We start from the raw sequence: 25,574 nt of genomic DNA on the forward strand, positions 1-25,574 counted from the left end.
GAATGAATATTAAATTGTTTGCCCTGACAGAAAATATGAGTTAATGACAAAGGGGTAGATCTGCAGGTGAAGAGAATTAGCAGAGAGATGAGGAAGAACTGGTTTTCCCAGAGAGCGGAGAACCTGAGGAATTCTCTGACCAATGAAGCAAGACATGATTGGATAGATTTTTGCACAGTAGGGGAATTAAGTGTTATGGGGAAAAGACAGGTAGGTGGAGATGATTCCATGGCCAGATCAGCCATGAATGGCGGAGCAGTCTCAACGGGCCAGATGGCCTACTCCTAATCCTATTTCTTATGTTCCTATGTACTCGATCATGTTTCAAGTAAATACAATGGAAAGAAACCCAAGGATAATCTTAAAAGTAAACTTCCATTAAAGTATGACAAGAAAGTTTCTTAAAGATTTTGAATGTCCTTTGACATTTTTAAAAATGCCCTTCCCCTATATTTTCTTCCACTGTATTTCAAACCAAATCTGAATAAATGTTTTACCAACATAAGTGTAAAGGTTCCTGTCCTATTTTGTGCATCAGCTTATCTCTTCCACATCTAGATAGTGAGCATGAGTGACAAAAATCATTGACCTTGTGAACTATTTCCTCAAAATGTATGACCCAGAAATCCATATTTTACCAAACATACTGAATGAGATTATGTTCAAAATAAAATGTTCAAAGTAAGTTTATTGTCAAAGTACATATATGTCACCACATACAATCCTGAGGTTTGTTTTCCTGTGGGCATACGCAATAAATCCAAAAACTATAATAGAATCACTGAAATACCCCACCCTACAGGGCAGACAGCCAGTGTGCAAATGACAACAAGCTGTGCAAATACAGAAGAAAAAAATTAAGTAAATAAGCAATAAATATTGAGAACATGGGATGAAGAGTTCCTGAAAGTGAGTTCACAGATAATCACCAGCAAAGAAAGAGCATCAAGTACTCATAACATTCTGGATTTCCTACAAGACTTTTCACTAAAGTCTGTTATGCTCAGAAAACAATCATGGTGTGGTGCCCTCTGCAGAAGATCTGGGATTTTTGTGAATAGGCAGCAACTATGACTCGATATTGCTTAGATTAAGTCATTAATAACCAAAGTGTCTAACTCACTGTACGATAATTGGGATGGTTATTTCAACTTTGGGGCAGCTGGTAGAACTGCTGCCTCACAGCATCAGAAACCCAGCTTCAGTCCTAACCTGGGGTGCTGTCTGTATGTCCTCCCTGTGACCACATGGGTCCTCCCCACACCACATCTTAAAGACATATAGGTTGCTGGGTTAATTTAACATTTTAATTTGCGCATCCGAATGTCAAAGTGGTATTTATTCTCTCCAACTCTGCTTCTCCAATGCAGTCTCTCCATCTTCGAAGCTGTATCACTCATGTTATGCCTTCTCTAGGATGCTCAAACAAAGTATATGGATAGAAACCTTGATGTTCATCGTTGTTGGAAAAACTACCACATTTCCAACTACAAAAGAAATATTAAAGAGTCACTTGATGATTTGAAGCCAGAAACTGTGGTGGAGGTGGCTGTGGGAGGAAGCTGTGAATGATTTCACTGGGGTTTGATCATTAAGTGGTGAAGTTAAGGAGATTGCAGAACTGACACATGAAGCAGGAGGGGTGGGACTTGATAATCCAATGCAGGGGTCCCCACCCTGGGGTGCACAGACCCCTTGCCTAATGGTATTGGTCCATGGCATAAAAAAGACTGGGAACCACTGATCTAATGGAAATAGTATTGATAAACCTGCAGAAGGCACAGAACGAGGACACCAGTGATTAAGCTCTGATATAAAGAAATGAAAGTGAAGAGGGCAAAAACCGTGAGCTTTCAAAAAGGGCTTTTTTTTAAAAAAAAGGAGTAAATTTATTCTTTGAATGCAACCTGTTCATGAAGCACTGCATTAAAGCAAATCATTTGCCAATAACTATAACTTACCTAGGACACCCTATCCTTCAACTCCTTCACCAACCTCAACCCTATTCTGCTTCTGCTTTCAGTTATAATCATAAGCTGTCAAGAGTAGTAGGCAGAAAGGCTTTGCTAAGATTAGGATCAACAACCAGTTGGCAGTATCTCTTGCTCTGTAAATTTTCCTTTGCATTCACAGCAGGAGGGCACAGAGCAGGCAGCTCCTGAAAAGCACAAAATACAAAAAGATGGCGTAAGTGCCCAGAAATAGTTCCTGATTTCTCAATGGGAGTTTGGATTCACTTTTTTTTTTATTGTGGCCTTCTTATTTCAGATTATCATTTTGATGGCTAGGAGCCTGTGAGGGAGAGCAGGCAAAGAGTCTAACTTTATTCTGCACTCCATCTGTCCTTAATAAAACAAGTTTGCAGCCCAGAATAAGCAAATTCCACTTCCTGACCAGTTCTTTCTGCATCTGCACACATACCTTATAACCTCTCAATCCTTCAGCCCACCTATGATGTCTGTTTTAATATTGTGATATTGTTTATTTCATAGCATATTATTATTATTATAGTACTTTGCTGGTACTTTTTTGGTATGGACATTAAAATAGTGGATTTATTTAGACCAAAATTGCCATTTGTAGAATTTGCTACTTGTAATCATTTCTGGAATATACCCATCGTGAATAATGAGGACGTGCATAATTAAAATCTGTAGGAATGAGATTCCAAACAAATAGAAGCTTATTTTCAGTGCCAGGAAAATTGGTTGGCGGTAATTAAGCGTTAGCACGCTGAGAAAAAATTGCCTACACTTGAACAGAAAACAGTAACCTTTTCTGGCAAGGTTAGTGTATATCTATCATACAACTTCATCTCTTTCTAAAGGTTTGAGTACTGAATTTCTTGCCAACATACCATCATCACAAAGCTTTGGAAGAGGAGGACTATTTGAACAGTGGCTTCTTGATCTCTTTGTTTAACTATGAAGCTGTAGACACCAGGTATTACTGTGATATTTCTTCTTCATAACAGCAAGTGCTCCTGGTGTCATATTTGTATCACACGTCAGCAACAGGAGCAGGAGTGGGCAAAATAGTCAGCAAAGCCTGCTGTGCCATGTAAATTGATCGCAGCTCTTTGTCCAACTCAGCACAATCCCCATATCCCTCGATTGCCTTCATGCCCAAACACCCATCCATCTCCATTTAGAATGAACTGAGCTTCCACAACTTTCCACATGCAGAATTCCAAATTCTCACCACCACCCTCTGAGTGAAGAGATCATTTAAGTAGGCTGCCTGTATTTCCAAATTATGCTCACTGTTCCTCCAGTCAGGAGATACATCTGTACAAGTTGACTGTCAAACTCTGAGAATCTTGCACTTTCAAAATGAGCTCTCTTCAGAGAACTCCAAAGAAAACAGTCTAGGGCTATTTAGTCTCTCCTCACATAGCGTATCTGTCATTCAACTGAACTTTTGTTATGCTCCGAAGGGAAATACAACTTAGATAAAGAGACTAGCGGAGCAAGTCGCCAGAAAGAAAGTATGCCAGCATTAATACCAACAATTCTACAGCAGTTGCTTCACAAAAAATTGTTTAATTTATCGTTTGTGGTTCTTTTCCCAGTGTTCCTCTGAATATGTCAAGGGAATACGTGGCTGCAGGTTGAGAAAATTTTGGTCATGATATTACAGTGATCATGATGTATGGGGCAGGCATGGTAGTTCAGCTGAGCTTTTCCCGTCCATCAGGTTTATACGTTGACACCAGTCAAACTTCCTCTCTCCAGAATGATTAGAGGAATTCATGTACACAGGCTCCATGGCAGGGTCCTGCAGGAGAGAGAGGCCGAGGAGTGCAAGTATACCTTTCCCTGAAAGTAGCAACACAAGACAGTGAAGATGGCGTTCGGCAACCTTGCCTTTATCTGTTAGGACGGCGAGTATAAGAGCTGGGACATCATATTACAAGGTATTAATGAGACTGCGCTTGGAGTAGTGAGAGCAGTTCCTGTTGCCTAGCCAGAGGAAAGCTGTCATTAAGATGGAAAGGGTGCAGAAAGTTTTCTCAAATATGTTACTAAGACTGGAGGGCTTGAGTTTTATAGATAGATTGCTTAGGCTGTTTTTCTCCCCCTTTTGGAGTGAAAGGGATAGATGACTTTGTAGAGGTTTAAAATTATGAATGGCATAGATAAGGTGATAGTCACAGGCTTTTTCCAGGGAAAGGGAGTCTAAAACTAGTGGGTGTAGGTTTAAAGTAAGAGGCAAAAGATTTTAAAGGGATCTGAGGTGCATGGAAGGCATCTTCCCAATACACCTTTATATACAAGGCAAGATTTTAGTTAGACATGTAGTTAATGAACTGTGAAAACAGAACTATCAGATTTTACCATATACACTGCTGTCAGGACTAAAGACAAGATATGATTGTAATGCCACTTGAGATTAGTCTTGTTAAAACCTGCCACAGACCACTATAAAGTTTGTTATGAATTCAGGCATAGAAAGTAAAGATTTGGTACAATCCAGCCAAAGACATGACATGCATGTAGCCAACAAACCTGGCTGAGACAAGATGAGCCAAAGCAGCTGAAATGACCATTAACAGACACAGCTTGAAGTTGAACCAAACCCCATGCAAGAATTGAACTGAGCACTCAAGCCAACCCAATCTTCAAATGCGAGAGGTTAATTTGTTCCTTGGCTTCAACAAGTGCATTTGTGCTTTATGTCTGAGAGCAAATAGTTGCCCCACAGGACTCGAGGCATACCTACGGGTCAGGAACAAATGGTGAGGTCAGGAATGGTGTGCAGAATTGAGAGCCTTGTAGATCCTTAGAAATTGCTTCTTTCATCAAATCCCAGACTAACATTGGGCAAGTGTTGCATCAGATCCATTTCATCTGGATGGGCAAATGTAGCTGTGGCCAGAATTCATATACAAGATTTCTTTCTCTGAAGGATACAATCCAGACTTCTCAGAAAACATCCCAGTGGCCATTCATAAGCCACATATGACATCCCTGATGGGCCACAGTTCAAACAAGACAACTTTACGAGACTATTGAAGGAGGAGCAGTTTTATCACCAAATATTACTACATCACTTCACACAGTAATGGCAAGGCCAAGAACTCTAGCAGTTGTCAAGGAACTACCTCCAGCAAACTAATCACCACCTCCAGGCTCCATTTTGACTATACCAGCTTTCTTCATGCCCCACTCCAAGTGACAGTGCAGGGAATTTTGGGTAGGTCCACTCCCAGAGGATCAGTTGGAATCAGAACTGGGATGATGACTTAGGAAAATGCACAACATTAAAAGAGAGGTGGTAAAGAACCCTTGCCTCTCAAGACTTCGAGATCCACTGAGGATGGAACCCATACAAGAGTGAAGAGCAGATGTTGTCTCAGGAAGACCCAAGAGATTGACATGATAAAGTTAGATACAAAGATGTGGATTGCATTACTAATTCTTCAGGGCAAGAACATTGCAATTTGACAACCAGCCCACGGAGAAGTGCACACAACTGAGACCAGATCAGAAGGAGAGCTAGTTGACACAAAAATGTGGAAGACTTTGTCCCAATGAAAACTACATAGAGACGAGATGGGTTTTCATTCTTTTTTACATTATTAAAGGAGGTATGTATCATAATGTCTCTTGAGCATTGCAGCATTTCACCAACTGCTCACTATGCTGATGTTACAAACGTTTAAGTACAGAAGAGGGAAGAACAAATCTGCCTGTGCCAAGGAGCTGTGCCTCTATGCAAGTTTTAATTTTACTTAATAAAGCACATTTGTAATGAATTTGAAGTACAATTTATTTTCCTGCATCTTAAGGAGAAAATAAGGCAGGCACTGATCTACAAATGATTATGTATGCTTTTAGATAGATAAAAATCTGATTAACCAAAGATTCATTAGCAATATTTATTTAAAATAATAAAGCAAAAGTATCTTTGAAGAGGCTATAATTTCAATCTCCTGATAATCAGCAATGTGTTTATTATATGAAATACAGGCAACCCCTGGACATTCGGGTAATGAAAATTTACCCATACAGAATTCACAAACCACTACCCAAGAATTTTAGATATAGAATAAAATTTACTCTCATAGAATTTATGTGAAAACTAGTAATTAAACAAATAAACATAAATAGTTTTGTTTCCACCCTGTGTTTCCTGATGTTTGCACAATTGACCTGACTTCATTTTATGGAAAAATGCCATTATGGACTGGTTTTCTAGGAATGCATCACCAGCCCCTCCATACACCCCACCCATCCTGTCACCCCCACATAATGCGAGGGTTGCCTGTATGTATGATCTTGTATTCCAATAACACAGCATAAACTGGAGCAAAATAAATACAGTATTTGTGGGAAAGTAGTCTTCTGACTTCAACTTTTGATGGCCTTTTATGAGCAGTCACTCAACCAATGAATATAAAGAAATGTAGATAATTATTTGTGAACTAATTACATCACCCAATCTATACTGGTAAATATAGAACAAATTCATTACCCCAACAACATCACTATTTGATATCCCATTATCGGACTATGGTGATCGAATTATGTAGATAGATTGAGCGTATTCAAAATTGGCATTCAGCCAATTAATATTAACTAATCCAATTCATGGTGTCATTGTTGCAGAATATTTAGTCATTAGTTTCAATAATAAATATGGAAAAAGATAGGTCTGGTCTGCAGATTCAGATTCTAAATTGGAGAAATGCCGATTTTGATGGTATCAGAAAGGATCTGGCAAATGTGGATTGGGACAGATTGTTTTCTGGCAAAGGTATATTCGGTAAGTGGGAGGTCTTTAAAAGTGAATTTCTAAGAGAATGAAGCTTGTAAGTGCCTGTCAGAATAAAAGGCAAGGATAACAGGTTTGGAAAACCTTTGTTTTCGAGAGATATTGAGGCCCTGGTTAAGAAAAAAAAGGAGATGCATCGCAGGTATGGGCAAATGAGGTACTTACAGAGTGTAAGAAATGTAAAAGAACACTGGACAAAGTAATCAGGAGGGCTAAAAAGAAGGCAGAGGTTACCCTAACAGACAAGGTGAAGGAGAATCCCAAGGGCTTCGACAGAGATGTTAAGAGCAAGGGACAAAGTTGATCCTCTGGAAGATCAGAATGGTAACCCATGCATGGAGTCAAAAGAGATAGGTGGGAGGGGGATCTTCATTTATGTTTTTGCACCTGTATTTACTCAGGAGACAGACACAGTGTCTACAGAAGTGAGGTAAAACAGCATCAACTTCATAGGCCCTATACAAATTCCAGAGGAGTTGTGGACTTGAGGCAGATTAGGGTGGATAAATCCCCAAGGCCTGACAAGGTGTTCCCTCAGACCCTGCAGGTGACAATTGCAGAAATCGCCAGAGCTCTTGCAGAGATATTTAAAATCAGCCTTAGCAACAGATGAGGTACCAAAGGATTGGAGGAAAGCTAATGTTGTTCCGCTGTTTAGAAAGGCTCTAAGAATGAACCAGGAAATTACAGGCTGGTGATCAGTAGTGGAAGAGTTATTGGGAGGTATTCTAAGTGACCGGATATACAAGTATTAGGATAGACAAGGACTGATTAGGGATAGTCAGCATGGCTTTGTGTGTAGTAGGTCGTGTCTAACCAATCTTATAGTTTTTTGAGGAAATTACCAGGAAGGTTGATGAAGATGAGGCAGTGAATGTTACCTACATGGACTTTAGCAAGGCATTTGATAAGGTCCCACATGGGAGGTTGGTCAAGGAGATTCAGTCGCTTGGCATTCAAGTTGGGGTAGTAAATTGGATTAGACATTGGTTTTGTGGGCAGGCCAAGGAGTGGCAGTAATGGAATCCCTCTCTTACTGAATGTGCTGCAGGGAATGGTGCAGGGTCCAATGTTGTTTGTCCTCAATACTAATTATCTGGATGATAAAGTGGTTAACAAGATCAGGAAATATTCAGATGATACGTAGATTGTGGGTGTAACGAACAATGAGGAAGACTATCATGGCTTGCAGCAGGATCTGGACTAGCTAGAAAAATGGGCTGTAAAATGGCAGATGGAATTTAATGCAGACAAGTATGAGGTGTTGCACTTCAGTAGAACCAACCAGGGTATGGTCTTAAGTGAACAGTAGGGTACCGAGTTGTTTTGTAGGATCTGGGGATACAGGTCCATAATTCATTGAAAGTGGCATCACAGGTAGATAGGGTCATAAAGAAAGCTTTTGGCACATTGGCCTTCGTGAATCAAAGATGTTATGTTGAAGCTGGAAGTTGGAGAAGACGTCGGTGAGGCCTAATTTGGAGTATCATGTGCAGTTTTGGTCACCTACCTACAGGAAAAATGTAAATAAGGTTGAAAGAGTACAGAGAAAATTTACGAGAAGGACTTGAGTTATAAGGAAAGGCTGAATAAGTTAGGACTTTATTCCTTGGAACTTAGAAGATTTGATAGAGGTGTACAAAATTATGAGGGTTATAGATAGCGTAAAAGCAAGCAGGCATTTTCCACTGAGGTTCAGTGGGACTACAACTAGAGGTCATGGGTTACATGTGAAAGGTGAAAAGTTTAAGGGGAACATGAGGGGGAAACTCTTCACTCAGAGGGTCATGAGAGCATGAAATGAGCTGCCAGCACAAGAGGTGCATGCAAGCTCGACTTCAATGTTGAAGAGAAGTTTGGATAGATACGTGGATGGTTGGGGTATGGAGGGCTGTGGTCCAGATACAGGTCAATGGGAGTAGGTAGTTTAAATGGTTCGGCATGGACTAGATTGTCCAAAGGGCTTGTTTCTGCCCTGCACTCTTCTATAACTCTTATGACTCTCGTGGATACAGCCAATGCTGACAAGGTCAGCATTTAATACTTATACCTAACTATCTTTCAATAAAACCAAGCCATTTCAAAGGCTAACCATGTAAAGTCAACATCAATGCAGCTATGCAGTCACTAATAAGCCAAATCTCCCTTACTAAATGTAATGAATCAGTTGGACTTCTGCACCAACCCATCCATTACATTCAAGATTATGATCAGCCCAATTCTCACCTCAATTCTGCATTTTTGTCTACCAACAATAATTATTAAGTCCTTCTCTAACTAAGAATTGATCTATTTTTGCTCTAAAAAAAACTTAAGATATGCTGGTTATATTACCACTTGATACTGAGAGTCAATCTTCAGAGAGAGAAAAAAATCTTTATCACAGGCTTAAATAAGCAAGGGCTTATTCTTAACAGTGATTCCTAGTTCTAAATTCCTCCTTTAGAGGAAATATCAGCTCTATCTCCAGAAGGTATGACCTCCCAGGATCATGCTGCATATGCTTTAGACAAGTTTTCTCTCTGTTTTCACACTCATGCTGATGCAAGACCAACCTCTGCTCTTTAGGCAACTTCTCTATACCAGGTGTTTGTCCAATAAACCTTCTCTAAAGTGATTTTCATGCATTAACATCCTTAAGTAAGATCAATATTGTATAGTCTCCAAGATGCTGTCTCGACAATGCTCTTGATTATTGAACTATAAGCACTCAATTTCTGTACATCATTCCCCTTTCAATAAGTGATAACATTGTTAGTTTTTCTAATCTCTTGCTCTAGCTGTATACTAGCTTCATAGTCATTTTTACTGGTATCAGACTTTTATTCCCTAACTCATCAACCAAACTTAAATGGCCCAGGTGAATGTAGAAAGATAAATCATGAGCCCAGGTTCCTAAATGGCTAGGTCAGTAATTTAAAATACCATGCTATCATAAATCTCTGCCAGAGCTTCAAGCTGTTACATAAATCAATGTTATTAAAATGGAAAAGCCTCCTAAATAATGTGTTGCCTTTTCAAAAGAGAATTGTATTCCACTGTTACCTCACTGTGGACTGTATGTCTCATTCCAAGCTACAAACATACAAAATTAAGGGGTTTTTTTTGACATAGTTTTGTAAAGAAGAATAGGGAAAAATTGCAGATCTCTATTCATAGAGTCAAGGCTATAATTGCTGTCAAATACTGACTTGAAGGGAGTGAATACTAATGCAATTAACTACTTTGTGCTTTATATTTGTAATTAATGCAGGTCACTTTGTAGGGATCTGCTTTCACTTTGCCACGAATCTTTTTCTATTGATCAGTGTCAGAAAAGCCCAATTAAATCGACTGTGATTCAGTGTTGTAAAACAATAAAACACACACACACACACACACACATATTATATATACACACATATACACACACATAATATATCTTTTACTTAACAGTATTTTACTTTTACTTAACAAGAATATTTGTATGTTAATAACTATCAAAACTGTTGCTAAAAATCCAATCAATGTAAAGAATACTTTGCTAAAATGGAACATATGAACTGAGGTCAAATAGCTTAATTGCCAAAACAGTTTTTCTTTATCAGTGGTGCAGGAGGTGACATTAAGAGGCAAACACCAAGAACAATGAAACTTCACCCAACTAGATGGGAAGATGAAATGTTTCTCCATTTGAGGGGCAAGGAGATGGTTGAACGAAGGTTGGGATGACTGAGGAATGATCCAATGAGATCAACAGGAAGGAATCATTCACTCATGGTGAAAACTTAGATTCAAACAAAGCTGGAAGGAAGTGGATATTAGATAAAAGGCCCTGACTTTTACTGGGAATCAGAGAATCCATCTTCTGGCAGGTTATGTTCTAATCTAAATTTTCATTATTCATAAAATACTTCTCCCTCCTGATGCCAAGCCAACCCCCATCCAATTCGCCAGACAGAGATCATACCCCAATCACTTACCCTCCCACCAATCTATCCTCTAGCATACACAAAATCTCTTCCACCTTTGATCTTCACTTCTAGGGTTCCCCCTATTTCCATCACCATTCCAAACTGTTCTCCAATACACTTGGTTTCATCTATACACTTCACAATGGAAGGGTATTGCATTGAAAAGCCTTAGAGTGTTCTTACACGAGACCTAGTCTACCAGCTGGGCATGTTATAGGTCTATGTCTTCAAGGTAAAGTGCGGCAATATCCCACACACTACAACCTTAGCTCATTATTATACAACATTACCATTGATTCCAAACAACACTTTTAATATGTACCAGGTAAATTCTAGGATTTGATGCATTGTGGCATGATGCAGCTAAGCATGGAACATTACTGTGATAGCTTTTTTCCTTAAATGACTAACTTCTGGTGTCAGATTCCAGAAAAAAAAACAGAAGTATTTCAATCTCCAATGATACAAATTATGCTCTGCTTTGTTACCATTTGATCTCCATTAAGAGCCATATTAAATTAAGCCATATTATTTCTGGCACCATGAGGCAAAGTGATACATTAAATGGCATACACATACTGGAATGTTATACTTACCATTTCTACTGTTTTGACAAAGCTTATACCCTTGGGCATTTTAACGTTAAGAGTGCTTGAGTATGCGTCATCTCCTGCATTGAACAGATCTATATTCAGAATGATCCTCTTCACCTCCTTAACTGCCAGATAAGATTTGTTTGCATGGTGCCTAGGGAAAAAAAAGCATCATCCCCATCAAAACTACATTGTTATAGGAGGATCATATTGCAGTAAATATTCTGGTCAAGGCATACAACCTCTTGTCGGGTACAGGTCCGTGCTGGGAATATAAAGTGGGAAAATTATCCTTATATTCTGGCTACAAAAGATTTTTATACAATGTTGAGAAATGATGGACAACACAAATTATTATCTTTGTCACGTCTTTCAGTCTATCTACGGTCCCCAAAGTGCCAAACATCCACATCTAGATTAACAGATATTTGAGTTGCATATAAGCAGTCAGATGTAATGTTCTTATGATCTAAATTCCAGTACTTCAATCTTTACCTTATTGTTGTAAAAGTAAAATCATTAATTTCCCTGCACTCATATAGATTGCAGCCTCTTGACTGTTTTCTTTTGTGGCAGAAAAACAAGACATTCATAAGATATTCTGGCTTTTAACCAGCACATTAGTCAATGAACACCTTTGGGAAGAAATTTGGCACACAGACAAGAAGCAGAAGGTGAAAAAAATAACACAGGTTATTAGGTTTTAGGGTAACGGCAAATGATAAACATCGTATATTCGAATAATATACTTATACCCGAATAGGAAGGCAAGTTTGCACTTTCAACAACATGTTTGCATATTTTTTTGGCAATGAATAACATTTTGACTATATCCCTGAGAGTGTGTTATCTGGCTCATGATGAGGTTTCCATGGTGCTGCCAATAAGATGCCCACCAGCCTGGTGCCGAGCATACAGCAGAGCACCAGGTGCGCATCTAGGAGCGTGACAAAGGTACGCTAAAGACTTCTGCTGATGAATAATCTTTTTTCTGCCCTCCATAAAATTGTCTGGCATAACACAAAGTCAGACACTAATGTAGAGTACTGGCACTGAAAGTAATAAAAGTAAATGTGCTGAAATAATTTACAGCAATTCTAAATTGCATAGAAAAGGCAAAGTAGAGTACTGTATTCAAAATAATAAATTGTTTCTCCCTTTTCAAAATACCACAGCCAGTATTTCAATATAATCATCACCAGTATTTCCTGGTTTTCACTGACACCCAACACCCCCCAAAAACAAAACCCCCGAAATTTAATGTGACCTATTTGTTATTAGTTCACTTGATTTGAATGTTGCTGGCAAGACCAGCATTTATTGCTCATCCCTAATTGTTCCTGATTGAACTGAGTGGCTTTCCATGGCACTTCAGAGAGGAGTTGATAGCTAACCACTTTGCTGGTGCTGAAGTCACTGTTAGGCTGGACATACATATATATTGTCATTTATAGTTTTTTTTATTACGTGTTGTAATGTACTGCTGCTACAAATAAAGTTTTACGACATCTGCCAGTGATATTAAATCTGATTCTAATTCTGATTCCTCTACTGATCGACATTTGTGAATGAACCAATGACGATCCAGTACTTGCAAGTCACCTTACCCTGACCTAAGTCCGAATTTCATTCTGAATCAATTTACATGAATAGGTCTACTTTCACAGTTTCCAACTGTTGTGTTCTATAGCCATTCAGATAGTCAAGTAACTTAATCCACTGCGCTTCAGAATTGCGTGAACACAGCTTAATGCATCATCTTCAGTTTACGACAGAGGTAAGGAGTCAACTCTCATGCAAGTTAATTTCAGACAAATATGATCACCTGAAGGCCATGACATTCTGGAATCAAATTTCTTCTCTTATGCCAGTAATCAGTATGACCCGAGAGGAAGGATTCGGAAGCGGGCCATTCGGTTGGCATCTCTCTAACCTGCCAGTAATGAATTGGTGTGGATAATACATCCACCAAAATATGAACAAGCAAATTAAAACTACAGCTAAGGAAAATATTAAATCTTATTTTTTAATACTTAAGCCAGCACCAATGCAGCGATTTCTAACTCAACTAGAACAAGTAGCTCATTAAATGCTTTAAATAGGGTCTGCACTGGCCCTCCAAATACAAATTAATTTATCTCTACAAAATAAGCCAAATCAAGATATTGGGATGGCAATGACTGCAGTCCTGTCTAACTTCATTCTTCTACAACGCATCAAACATCACATTGCTACACAGGTCCACAATCCCTTATCTGAAATTCTGAAATCCAAAAAGCTCCGAAAACCAAAGTTTTTTCCGCCAACAGCTGACATCACTCAGGTGTGACGTGAGAGCACTAGCAGAGGCCGCTAGACGTCAGTTGTGGCTCAGCGCTCGTACTGGTTACACGTGCATTTGCTGTACGCTGATATTTTGTGTTCACTGTTGACTTTGTGCTTAATTTCACTGTGAAAAATGTCGAAAAGAGCTGCAGACACCCCTATGGGTAACAATGAGAATGTGGAGTTATTGCAGAAGCTTGATCATGGTGTGTCTGCGTGGTGTCTTACTGAAGAACATGGTGTCGGAACTACCACTGTATATGATTTAAAGAAACAGAAAGACATGTTACTGAAGTTTTATAGTGACAGTGATGTTCCACATTTATTCCAATAAGTCATTTACCATGTGTTTGATTCGGTTCGTTTGAAGCTGTATATTTTTATCTTTTATTGAATGTTTTTTTCTTGTCATTGTTCGCTAGACAATACAGTATAAAAACTATTTATATAGTATTTACATTGTATTAGGTATTATAAGTAACCTAGAGATGATTTAAAGTATACGGGAGGATGTGCGTAGGTCCGGAGCTCTGCTGGGTCCTAAAATCCTCCCGCACTGAGCCAGGTTAAATAAGGGACTTGAGCGTATGTGTTTTTTGGTATCCGCGGGAGGGGGGGTTGGGGTGGGTCCCGGAACCAATAAGGAGGGATTCTGAAATCCGAAAAATTCTGAATTCCGAAATGCAACTGGCTCCAAAGATTTTGGATAAGGGATTGTGGACCTGTACTCACCACTATGTCAACAATTGTAAGCATTATACTAAATATCGGATATGGTTGTGGGTAGCATGTTTGTGAAGAAATTGTACTTTCTCATCATGACCATATTGGGTTTCCTCTAGGTGTTTTCATTCCTCCCCACGTTCCAAAGATGTGCAGGTTATGGTTAGTAAGTTGTGAGCATGCTATGTTGATGCTGGAAGTGTTGCAACACTTGTAGACTAATCCAACACATATTCACTGACGCAAACAATTGCAAAAAGTTGACTTGCAGGTACAACAGGTTATTAAGAAGGCAAATGGAATGTTGGCCTTCATTGCTAGAGGGATTGAGTTCAAGAGCAGGGAGGTCATGCTGCAACTATACAGGATACTGGTGAGGCCACACCTGGAGTACTGTGTCCAGTTCTGGTCTCCATACTTGAGGAAGGATATACAGTGGCATGCAAAAGTTTGGGCACACCTGGTCAAAATTTCTGTTACTGTGAATAGAAGATGAATTGATCTCCAAAAGTCATAAAATTAAAGATGAAACATTCTTTTCAACATTTTAAGCAAGATTAGTGTATTATTGTTCTTTTGTACAATTTTAGAGTGGGAAAAATAGGAAAGGAGCACCATGCAAAAGTTTGAGCACCCCAAGAGATTTGAGCTCTCAGATAACTTTTACCAAGGTCTCAGACCTTAATTAGCTTGTTAGGGCTATGGCTTGTTCACAGTCATCGTTAGGAAAGGCCAGGTGATGCAAATTTCAAAGCTTTATAAAAACCGACTCCTCAAACCTTGTCCCAACAATCAGCAGCCATGGGCTCCTCTAAGCAGCTGCCTAGCACTCTGAAAATTAAAATAAATGATGCCCACAAAGCAGGAGAAGGCTATAAGAAGATAGCAAAGCGTTTTCAGGTAGCTGTTTCTCTCAGTTCATAATGTAATTAAGAAATGGCAGTTAACAGGAACAGTGAAAGTCAAGTTGAGGTCTGGAAGACCAAGAAAACTTTCCAAGAGAACAGCTCATAGGATTGCTAGAAAGGCAAATCAAAACCCGCATTTGACTGCAAAAGACCTTCAGGAAGATTTAGCAGACTCTGGAGTGGTGGTGCACTGTTCTACTGTGCAGCGACACCTGCACAAATACGACCTTCGTGGAAGAGTCATCAGAAGAAAACTTTTCCTGCATGAAAAGAGGATGGCTTCTACAGCAGGGTAATAATCCTAAACACACCTCAAAATCCACAAACATGAGAAAATCTGCAGATGCGGGAAATTCAAGCAACACACACAAAATGCTGGTGGAATGCAGCAGTCCACGATGGACTACCTCAAGAGGCGCAAGCTGAAGGTTTCGCCATGGCCCGCACAGTCCCCCAACCTAAACATCATCGAAAATCTGTGGATAGACCTCAAAAGACAGCCCAAAAATCTCACAGAACTAGAAGCCTTTTGCAAGGAAGAATGGGCGAAAACCCCCAAACAAGAATTACAAGACTCTTAGCTGGCTATAAAAAGCATTTACAAGCTGTGATACTTGTCAAAGAGGGTGTTACTAAGTACTGACCATGCAGGGTGCCCAAACTTTTGCTTCAGGCCCTTTTCCTTTTTTGTCATTTTGAAACTGTAAAGGATGGAAATAAAAAAGTAATCTTGCTTAAAATATTAAAGAAATGTGTCATCTATAATTTTATACCTTTTGGAAATTCAGTCATCTTTTACTCGCTTAGATATTCGCAGTCACAGAAATTTTGACCAGGGGTGCCCAAACTTTTGCATGCCACTGTACTGGCTTTGAAGGCAGTGCAGAGGAGGTTCACCAGGTTGATTCCAGGGATGAAGGGGTTACCTATGAGGATAGATTGAGTCGCCTGGGACTATACTCTCAGGAATTCAGAAGAATGAGAGGGGATCTTATAAAAACATACAAAATTTTGAAAGGGATATATACAATAGAAGTAGGAAAGTTGTTTCCATTTGTAGGTGAGACTAGAACTAGGAGACGTTGCCTCAAGATTCAGGGGAGAAAGTTTAGGACGGAGATGAGGAGAAACTTTTTCCCCAGAGAGTGGTGAATCTGTGGAATTCTCTGCCCGGGGAAGCAGTTGAGGCTTCTTCACTAAATATATTTAAGATACAGTTAGATAGGTTTTTACATAGTAAGGGAATTAAGGGTTATGGGGAAAAGGCAGGTAGATGGAGCTGAGTTTACGGACAGATCAGCCATGATCTTATTGAATGGCGGGGCAGGCTCGATGGGCCGGATGGCTTACTCCTGCTCCTATTTCTTATGTTCTTATTTCACTGGTGCTTTGATGTATATGTGACAAATTGAGCTAATCTTTATCTTTTATTTAACAGTACCAGAAATAAATTGACCATTGACAAAATACAATAGATTCAATCAAACAGATCAAACTACTATTTCAGAATCAAGAAAGCATGGGAGGCATCTTTCTGGCTCTTAAATAGTTAAACTGGAAGGAAAAACCTTGCAAAATGTAAAAAAACTACAGTTGGGTAAAACAGCCATACTAGAACCTTGTACAGTCTGGTGTTGTGCTATGAGAACTGAAGACTTGATAATACAAAGGAGACAGTGGGCTAATAAAGTCACCATTCAAGACGAACTGTTCACATCAGAAGCCAACAGACTGGCCCTACAGAATAAGATAACAACACAGCACAGTAGTGCTTAGAACAATGCTTTATGGTGCGGGCGACCCAGGTTCAATTCCTGCCACTGTTTGTAAGGAGTTTTTACGTTGGTAGGTTAATTGGTCATTGTAAATTGTCCTGTGATTACATCAGGGGATTGCAGGGCAGTGTGACTCAAAGGGCCAGAAGAGCCTAATCCGTGCTGTATCTCAATAAATAATAAACAAAAATAAGGAAAAATTATACATTTGAAACATACAGGAATGAATATGCAAAGGGGCAATCAGAAACTGACACTGTACCCACAGAAGAGCTGTGAGTATAAATATTGACATTACATTTGGAGTTATGGACCAATTCAGTCAGCTTGAGATTGTGCACTTGGCCCAGATTGGCGATTTGAGGAAAAATCATTTACAATAATGACCAGCTACATTTGGGATCTGTGAAAGGAGTAAAACAGTGCGAATATAGTTATTCAGTTAAGGGAGCACAGATTTCTGGTGAATTACAAAGTCAATCTGCTTTAACACACAGAACAGACAGAAGTATTTGTCATACTCCATTCCTACACAGACTACAGCATAGAAAGCAGTTATTCAATGACAGAGTCTATATGAATGTTATGCACCAGCAATCTAGTTAGGCCCTTTCCCTGGGCCTCTCCCCAGAGCTGTGAAAATTCTTCCCTTTTTGACATTTACTGGGCCTCTTTCTAGATGCTGCATTTCCGCTGCTACCATTGGCCTAATCACTTGGTGCATGAAATATATCTCTATGTCACTTCTGGATCTTCTGCCATTCATGTGCATTTAGTATCCCCCAGTTCCTGAGCCTTCCACCAGTAGAAACACTTTTTTTTTTCCCTATTACTGCCTATATCCTTTGGAAATATAAATCATGTACTTCCAACAGAACTTCTTGTAACATCCTCTTTCGAGGAGAGTGATTTCTTCTTCACTAATAAATTCACATACTTCAAACTCCTCATTGAGGTAAGGAGCAATTGGAACAATTCTTGGAACAATTTTAATAAATTTCTTCTGCACCTTCTCCAAAGCCTTCACATCTTCCCTAAAGTGTTGTGCTATGGACTGAGCCCCAATTCTCCAGTTATTTATAAAACTTCGGATCCCACACACATTTCAGCCACCTTCCAAATCAGCCCTAGACACAGAACCCAAGATACATGTTTTCCCCCTTTTAGAAATGTTCTGTACAGTTTATATAGCCACTAAATGGTTTAAAGAACACACTTATGGACTAAAAGTAAAATATCTGGGCAGTTCACTGATCCCAATTTCAAAAGATCAGCATGGAATTGCCTACCTTTCTCTGTGTAGCTGACAGGAAGTTTGGATTATAGCACGAATATTCACAACACAGAAATCCCAAGCTCCTGCTCATTGTCTAGTGGTGAATCTACAACTATACTCTGCCTTATGGAGTCAAATGATTGAGCCAAAAGTGCTGTAAAGTCCACAAAAAGACACTGACAAACCAGACTGAACAACCTGCACTAGGTGAGACCAAATGCATGCAGATCTGCTCCAGAGGGAATGGTCTGGAAAGAATTTTCTGGCAGATCTTTTTTGACCTTTGGAGTTTACTTCAATATTGTAGATGATTTTTATGTGCTTTAGTTCAAATGTTTCATGTCTTTGATGAATGATTTTGATTTTTTTTGAGACTGTCCCAAATGTGACACGAACTGCTGCCACATTTCTGACAGGTGAGCGAGTCAGACCATGATTCAGCTATCCATTATTATCATTGATCAGCTTTGGAAGTGTGGCTTAACTAATGCCCCTGCTTCCACATTATGGGATTTAAGGTTTGAGAAGAGCAGCCATCCACTGAGAGTCAGAAACGAGAACAAGGGTACTCGGAGCCTCACCTGGCATCAGCAGCATTGAGAAACTTGTCAGGAGTTTCTAATTTTCTCAACTGTTCTTATCACACAAAGTGATAGAAGTACCAGCTAGCAGAGTGAATATTAAAACTTCATACACATCAATCTGACAAAAAATTAAAATCAAATTGATATTGAAGCTTCTATATTACTTGTGTTTGTTTCACGTGAACTATATTTGAAGACATCTATTTCTGTCTAGTAATGGTATATAATCTTTTAATCTGATACATTTATGTAATGTCCCTCATACCTTTAACAATGTCACAAGGAGACGTACAGCCAATAAGGCTTTACATTAATGAAGAAAATACAGCAGCCAATTAATATATGGTGCAAAAGTAAAGTACTAATACCAAATTAGCTGTCATAGTATTAATGAAATGGGAGGACTACTCAACAAGGATTGCACTAGATATGTGCTACAAAGGAAATCCTTTAAGATTCTGTTGAAGAACAAAAAGATTTTGCCACATTTTTTGGAATGCATTATGTAGATCACTAATCTGTGGTTGGGAAATGGAGGGAGGAATTTTTAGGTAAAGCTAACATCCTGTTTGAATAGGTGTACACTATTTCTCCATGAAACGGGAAAGATGTAGTTGGAGAGACAGATTGTTCTATGAGTTTTCTTCAGGTCTGTTTTCTCAGTCAATGTGTCACCATTCAATGAGCCAGAAAACTAGGTAATCATGCAGAGCAAATAAACAATTTAAAGGTGACTGAGTATTTGGGAAACAATCCATAATCTAATTAGATTTTGTGTAAGAGCAGAAGGATTAAAGAAAAGTTGAAGGATATGTGGCAGGAAAAATCTACGTGAGGTAGAGGTTAAAAGAATAAAAGCATAGATTTTGCCAGTGGAAAAAATTAAGACATGTTTGAGGTCAAGTTTAATTGTCATTCAACCATACACAATACAGCCAAACAAAACAGCATTACTCTGGGACCAAGCTGAAAAAAACAGGCACCACACAGTGTAGCATTTGCAACACACAATTACAGTTTGGGGCATTGGAGTTCGAAGTTAAATTCCAATGTCATCTGTAACAAGTCTGTACATCCTCTGTGGAATATATGGGTTTTCTCCGGGTGCTCTGGTTTCCTCCCACAATCCAAAAAAACGTATTGGTTAGTAGGTTAATTGGTCATTATAAATTGTCCTGTGATTAGGCTAGGCACCATGGCTCATAGGGTAAGCAGGACCTATTCGGCACTATATCTCAATGAATTGAATTGACTATTTCTTACATCCTTCACATACAAGAGGAGTAAAAATCTTTACTTTATGTCTCCATCTAAACGTGCAATGTGCAATCATAGTAATTTATAATAATTTATAATAAATAGAGCAGTCAATGTAATATAGAGTGCATTCAAGTCAGTGTGAGTTAATCAGTCTGATGGCCTGGTAGAGGAAGCTGCTCTGGAGCCTGTTGGTCCTGGCTTTTATGCTGCAGTACCATTTCCCAGAAGGCAGCAGCTGGAATAGATTGTGGTTGGGGTGGTTGGGGTGACTTGGGTCCCCAATGATCCTACAGGCCTTTTTTTTTTTTTTTTTTACACACCTGTCCTTGTAAATGTCCTGAATCATGGGAAGTGCACAACTACAGATGCGCTGGGCTGCCAGCACCACTCTCTGCAGAGTCCTGCGGTTAAGCAATTAACATAGTACTGACAGTCATACACAACGGAAGGCACACATAACACATATAAGATAGCAGCACACGTACAGCCACTCGAAAGAATTATAATGTAGCCCAAGTCCCTCAGTGTCACGTGCTGCAGATTGATATTATCAGCAAGAACAGGCCCATAGAAGTCTGCAGACAAAGACAATTCAGCTCGCCTTTCACTGCACGAACACTGGAGGGCAGCACCAACAGACTCCAGCACCCGACTCCGCCTCTGCCCTCTCCCTCACCACCTTTTGTGTCTCTCCCCTGGCCCCTTGCAACAGGCAACTCCATGGCTTGACAAAATCCAGCTCGCCTTCCTCTGAGCGAACACTGAGGAGAAGCACCCATGCCAGTATGGAAGCCGTGTCACACTGCCTCTGGGCACCGAATGACGCCCCTTTCCCGGGGAGCTGCAAACAAGCTGTTGCCTAGTCTGAGCTACAACAGAGGCCACACAACACCCCCAGAATCGGTCCCGCTATTTAACCACTGAACCGGATTTGCAGTATTCTACATTACCAATGTCCAACAGGGTTTTGCGATCAGAGCAAAATAGTCCAGGACAATCATTCGCTTCGTTTGTTAGACCGTACACCACTTCCGTGCGCAGACTCTGATGCCTTCTTGTATCAGGCAGCAACACGGTCCACACCAAGTACAGCTCCATCGCTATTGAGAAGCTCACTGATGGGTGGACCTGCATAACATGATGTTCTGGATAACCAGCAGGGTCTTGCCATCGTAAAAAAGATGTAAAAGATGAACGATTGCACCCTTGGTTGGACCCACAGAGGTCGCTGCAACTGGGCGGCTGGCATGGCAACTGAGGCAAAAGGTTCAAATTATAAATAGTCCACTTGGAAGGGAAGTCTTCAAAGTTCAGAAATATTTAAGTTATAAATCAAAAGACAATAATTTGAATAACAATCAGATACCTCAAAGACTAATGATCAAAATAAATTCACACAAATATTTGAAAGCAACGAAAGGATCAGAACAGAGATGTACCGAAAGAAAACCATCGAATTACATTGTCGTCAGCTCTGCACAGAAACGAAATCTAACAGTACCACGGTGTAAAAGTTAGTTCGATATAAAACGAAGGCATCTCATGGATACTGTATATTAGATGAATTTTCCGAATGAAGATGGACATCAGTATTACAGGTCTGGAGAAACGGCTATTACTCAAATCTCTCACTACTTCATTTCCAGTGGATAACTATGTGGAAAATTTGACGGTAGTAGAGCATCACAAGTCAATGCTTCTGGGAAAAAAAAAATCCATCTAATCTGGTACATCTGAGAAAAATAGTAATAAATTTCTTCACTTGATATACTTTTCAGTAAGTGATCATAAAAGCACAATAGTGACATTCAGACCTTCCCGTAGTTCATCTTTTACCTCAGAGCTTCCTTCCTACACCAGTCCTCCAATCCTCTTTAATACCTAGGAACCTGCCCATGGCAGGTGTATCCTCCCACTGGTACAGAAGCCTGACAATGTTGAAGGCACAGTGTCATTAGGACCCTACAAAACGTCTATACTCTTGCATGCACATCTTCTTGAAAGAAAGCCTCGACTAATGCAGGTGCCTTTTTGAGCAAATAATGAGAGGGTTAAAGGCAGAATGCACTCTCTCTGTATGACAAGTTACTCACCCCTCCATTATCAGTTTTCCCGACACTTGAAGGTCAGCGGCACAGTCTTTAAAAGCACATAACCGTTCAAAATATATCTGTCCAAAAACGCAAATCCAGAAGCGAGCATTAAAACCAATACGAAAAGAGAAACAAAATGTACATCTTAGCAGTTAAAGAACATAGCACAAAGCTGCAAGTCCCACAATATTTCTGAGGTTGTTCAATAGACAAATTCTTGAATAAGCTGCACTTCCTGTTACAAGGGGAATCACAGACATGTGTCTATGATACTGACCTAGCATTTAAGGGAAGGGGTTATGGGTCAGCCCTCAAGCCGGTTGTTGGGATTGGAGATGAAAAGGAATGGGAGCATGGGGCGGTGTGGTGTCTCCTGTGGAATGAGAGCAACATTCCTGATCCCCTTGATCCCTACAGAGGCTTGTAAGCCAACTTCTCTGGTGGTTTCCAGCAGGAACACTGGTCAGGTTGCCATAAACCTGGCAGTGTGCACTTCATTCTGCTTTAGCTCAATTTAACACAGGAGTCCTGAAACAGATGTTAAGCCTAAGTAGCATTGCTCAGAAGTCACCTGTCAAATTGGCACCTGGCAGATTTCCAAGAGAAGGGAGGGAAATCAGGCATAGGATCCGCAACGATCTCCCTAACGTACGTTTTCCAGCTATATATTCAAATAAATCAGTTTGCAAACTTAAGATTCAAACTCTATCACTACAGGAAATATAAAATATAAACATATATATGATCACACCTTCTTTTTGGCTCCACTAGTTTCATTTTTATTCTTTTGCATAACAGGCTGAAGCGGAGGGAAAGCATCTGTGGTTTCATTCGTTACAATGTGATTACCCAGGGAATACATCACTTCAAAGTAGACCGGTGTGATAACATCTCGGATATTTTCCTTTTAAGACAGGAAATTACATCATTTTAAAAAAGCAATCTGTAAACAGTATCTGAATCATATCGTTGTATTATTTCTAGAGAATAAATCAACCAAAATTTACAGATAATTTTACAGGAAATGCAACAGTAATTGTAAAATTTATTCTAGTTAAGAGACTGAGGGAAATGAAAGACCCATTCTCTATTCATTACTCCCCAGAAAACTCAAGCTGATGTCAACAAGATATACAAAGTTTAAATGACGACTAATTTTCCATAAGATATTCATACTAGAGAGAGATTAGAATACAGGACAGTAGAGCACAGAAAACAGGCACCTCAGCCCACAATGTTGTGCTAAGCTAATCAAATTATTAGTCAAAAGCCCAACTAAACTAATCCCTTCTGTCTCCATCAGATCCATATCCTTCCACTTCCCGCACTTTCATTGGCTTATCTAACAGTCCCTTCAACGCCTCTTTCGTAGTTGACCTCACTGCCATGCCGTGCAGCTTATTCCAGGCACCCTCCTCTCTGTGTAAAAAAAAACTTGCCCTGCACATCTCCTTTGAATTCAACCCCTTTCATCTTGAATGCATGCCCTCTGGTATTAGACATCTCAACCCTGGGAAAGATCATGCCTGTCTGGTCTATCTATGCCATGCAATACAATAAACCTCTATCCAATCTCCGTCTAGTGTAGCTGGAAGATCAGCAGCTTGCCCTTTGATCTGCCCGAGACTTGTTGATCTGCCAGTACATTGAGACGTCCATGGAGGAATGCTGCTGACTGCCACATTCCTGGCAGCAAGAGTATGTGCTGAGCGATGCACTGCAGGGGGCTCGTTGGGGAAGGACCACAGTGTAGGGGAGGTTTGCTACTGGACAAGGAGGTGCTGGGTTGGGTGATGAAGCCAATTATTGCGGTAGTTTATCACCCCAATGAGTAACAACAGTTCTGATGGTTTTAAGGAATGTAACATAACACTGCTTAACACATTGACTGTGAATGCAAGGCTGAAAAGCCATTGCACAGCTTATTCTTGAAAACTATTATTTTTTTTAAAATGATGAATGAGGTTAATTTTGATATAAAAACCTCCATCAGATCTCCCCTCTGCCTCTGTTGCTCTAGGGAAAACAACCCAAGTTTAGCCAACTTCTCCTTATAGCAAATGTTCTCTAATCCAGGCAGCAACCTGGTAAATAAATGATACACAGTAATAATTATTTCTGCAACAAGTCAGAAAACAAAGGATTCAAATTAATCAGCAAAAAGATCAATTACAAATGTCTGAACACTAGAAGATTTCATTGAATTACGGAGGGTTGCCAGAAAATGGAATGTCCTTATCATAACATTAGATGTAAAATGCATGCAAAAAATTCAATCAGCTGCAAAATTCAGAAATGAGCTAATAAAATGATCGGTGAGGGAATCCTGAGAAGCCCTGCAACAGAGGGAAAGTGTTCCTCAAGTTATACCCAAGGGTTAGACTTATTACGTTACACACAATAGAGTGTCCGTGGGGATTTGGTTTCAGCGGCAGCAAGTGAAGTTGGCAGCCCATGGTTGTGAGAATTGCAAACCCATCAAGTGGTTTGGGGTTGGTGGGAAGTTAAATTGCTAAAGTGAGATTTCAAATGCCACCCAGTTGCGACGAACCAACCACAGGTTTCAATGGTGTGTGCCTCCAAGTGAGAACTTATCATTGTTAGAAAGCACATTAGTTTCTTAGACGGTTGCGGCATGACATCGAAGAGTTTGACAAATCTCTACAAATGTGTGGTGGAGAGTATATTGACGGGTTGTATCACAACCTGGTATAGAAACACCAATGTCTTTGAATGGAAAAATCCTACAAAAAGTACTGGATACGGCCAGTCCTTCATTGGTAAAGACCTCCCCACCATTGAGCACATCTACGGAGTACTGTCGCAGGAAAGCAGCATCTATTATCGGGGACCTGCACCACCCAAGCCATGCTCTCTTCTCACTGCTGCCATCAGGAAGTAGGTACAGGATCCTCAGGTCCCACACCACCAGGTCAGGGACAGTTATTAATCCTTATCAAGTTTTTGAACCAGAGGGGATAACTTCACTCATCCCATCACTGAACTGTTCCCACAACCTATGGACTCACTTTCAAGGACTCCTCGTCTCAAGTTCTCGATATTTATTGTTCATTTATTTATTTTTTAACTTTTTTTTCTGCACTTGCACAGTTTGTTATCTTTTGCACGTTGGTTGTTTGTCCGCCCAGTCAGGTGTCGTCTTTTCATTGATTCTATTGTGTTTCTTGTGCATTTGCATCCTTTAACATCTGCCGGACGATGCTGAGGATGTTCTACAAGTCTGTGGTGGCCTGTTCTATCATGTTTGCTGTTGTGTGCTGGGGCAGCAGGCTGAAGGTGGCAGACA

The 25,574-nt window shown here is 39.9% G+C and overlaps 1 protein-coding gene across 1 annotated transcript in view; it reads right to left on the reverse strand.

Annotated features, from left to right (window-relative positions):
* itga4 (integrin alpha 4) overlaps positions 1-25,574 on the reverse strand; it is a 155,889-nt gene that overhangs the window by 39,608 nt on the left and 90,707 nt on the right. Inside the window, exons 16-18 of the mRNA XM_063052058.1 lie at positions 23,019-23,171; positions 22,268-22,344; positions 11,327-11,477 (exon numbers count right to left, since the gene is read on the reverse strand). Coding sequence (XP_062908128.1) covers positions 11,327-11,477; positions 22,268-22,344; positions 23,019-23,171 — 381 coding nt within the window. The remainder of the gene's footprint in view (positions 1-11,326; positions 11,478-22,267; positions 22,345-23,018; positions 23,172-25,574) is intronic.

This window comes from Mobula hypostoma, chromosome 6 (genome assembly GCF_963921235.1).
Source record: "Mobula hypostoma chromosome 6, sMobHyp1.1, whole genome shotgun sequence".
Lineage (NCBI taxonomy): Eukaryota > Metazoa > Chordata > Chondrichthyes > Myliobatiformes > Myliobatidae > Mobula > Mobula hypostoma.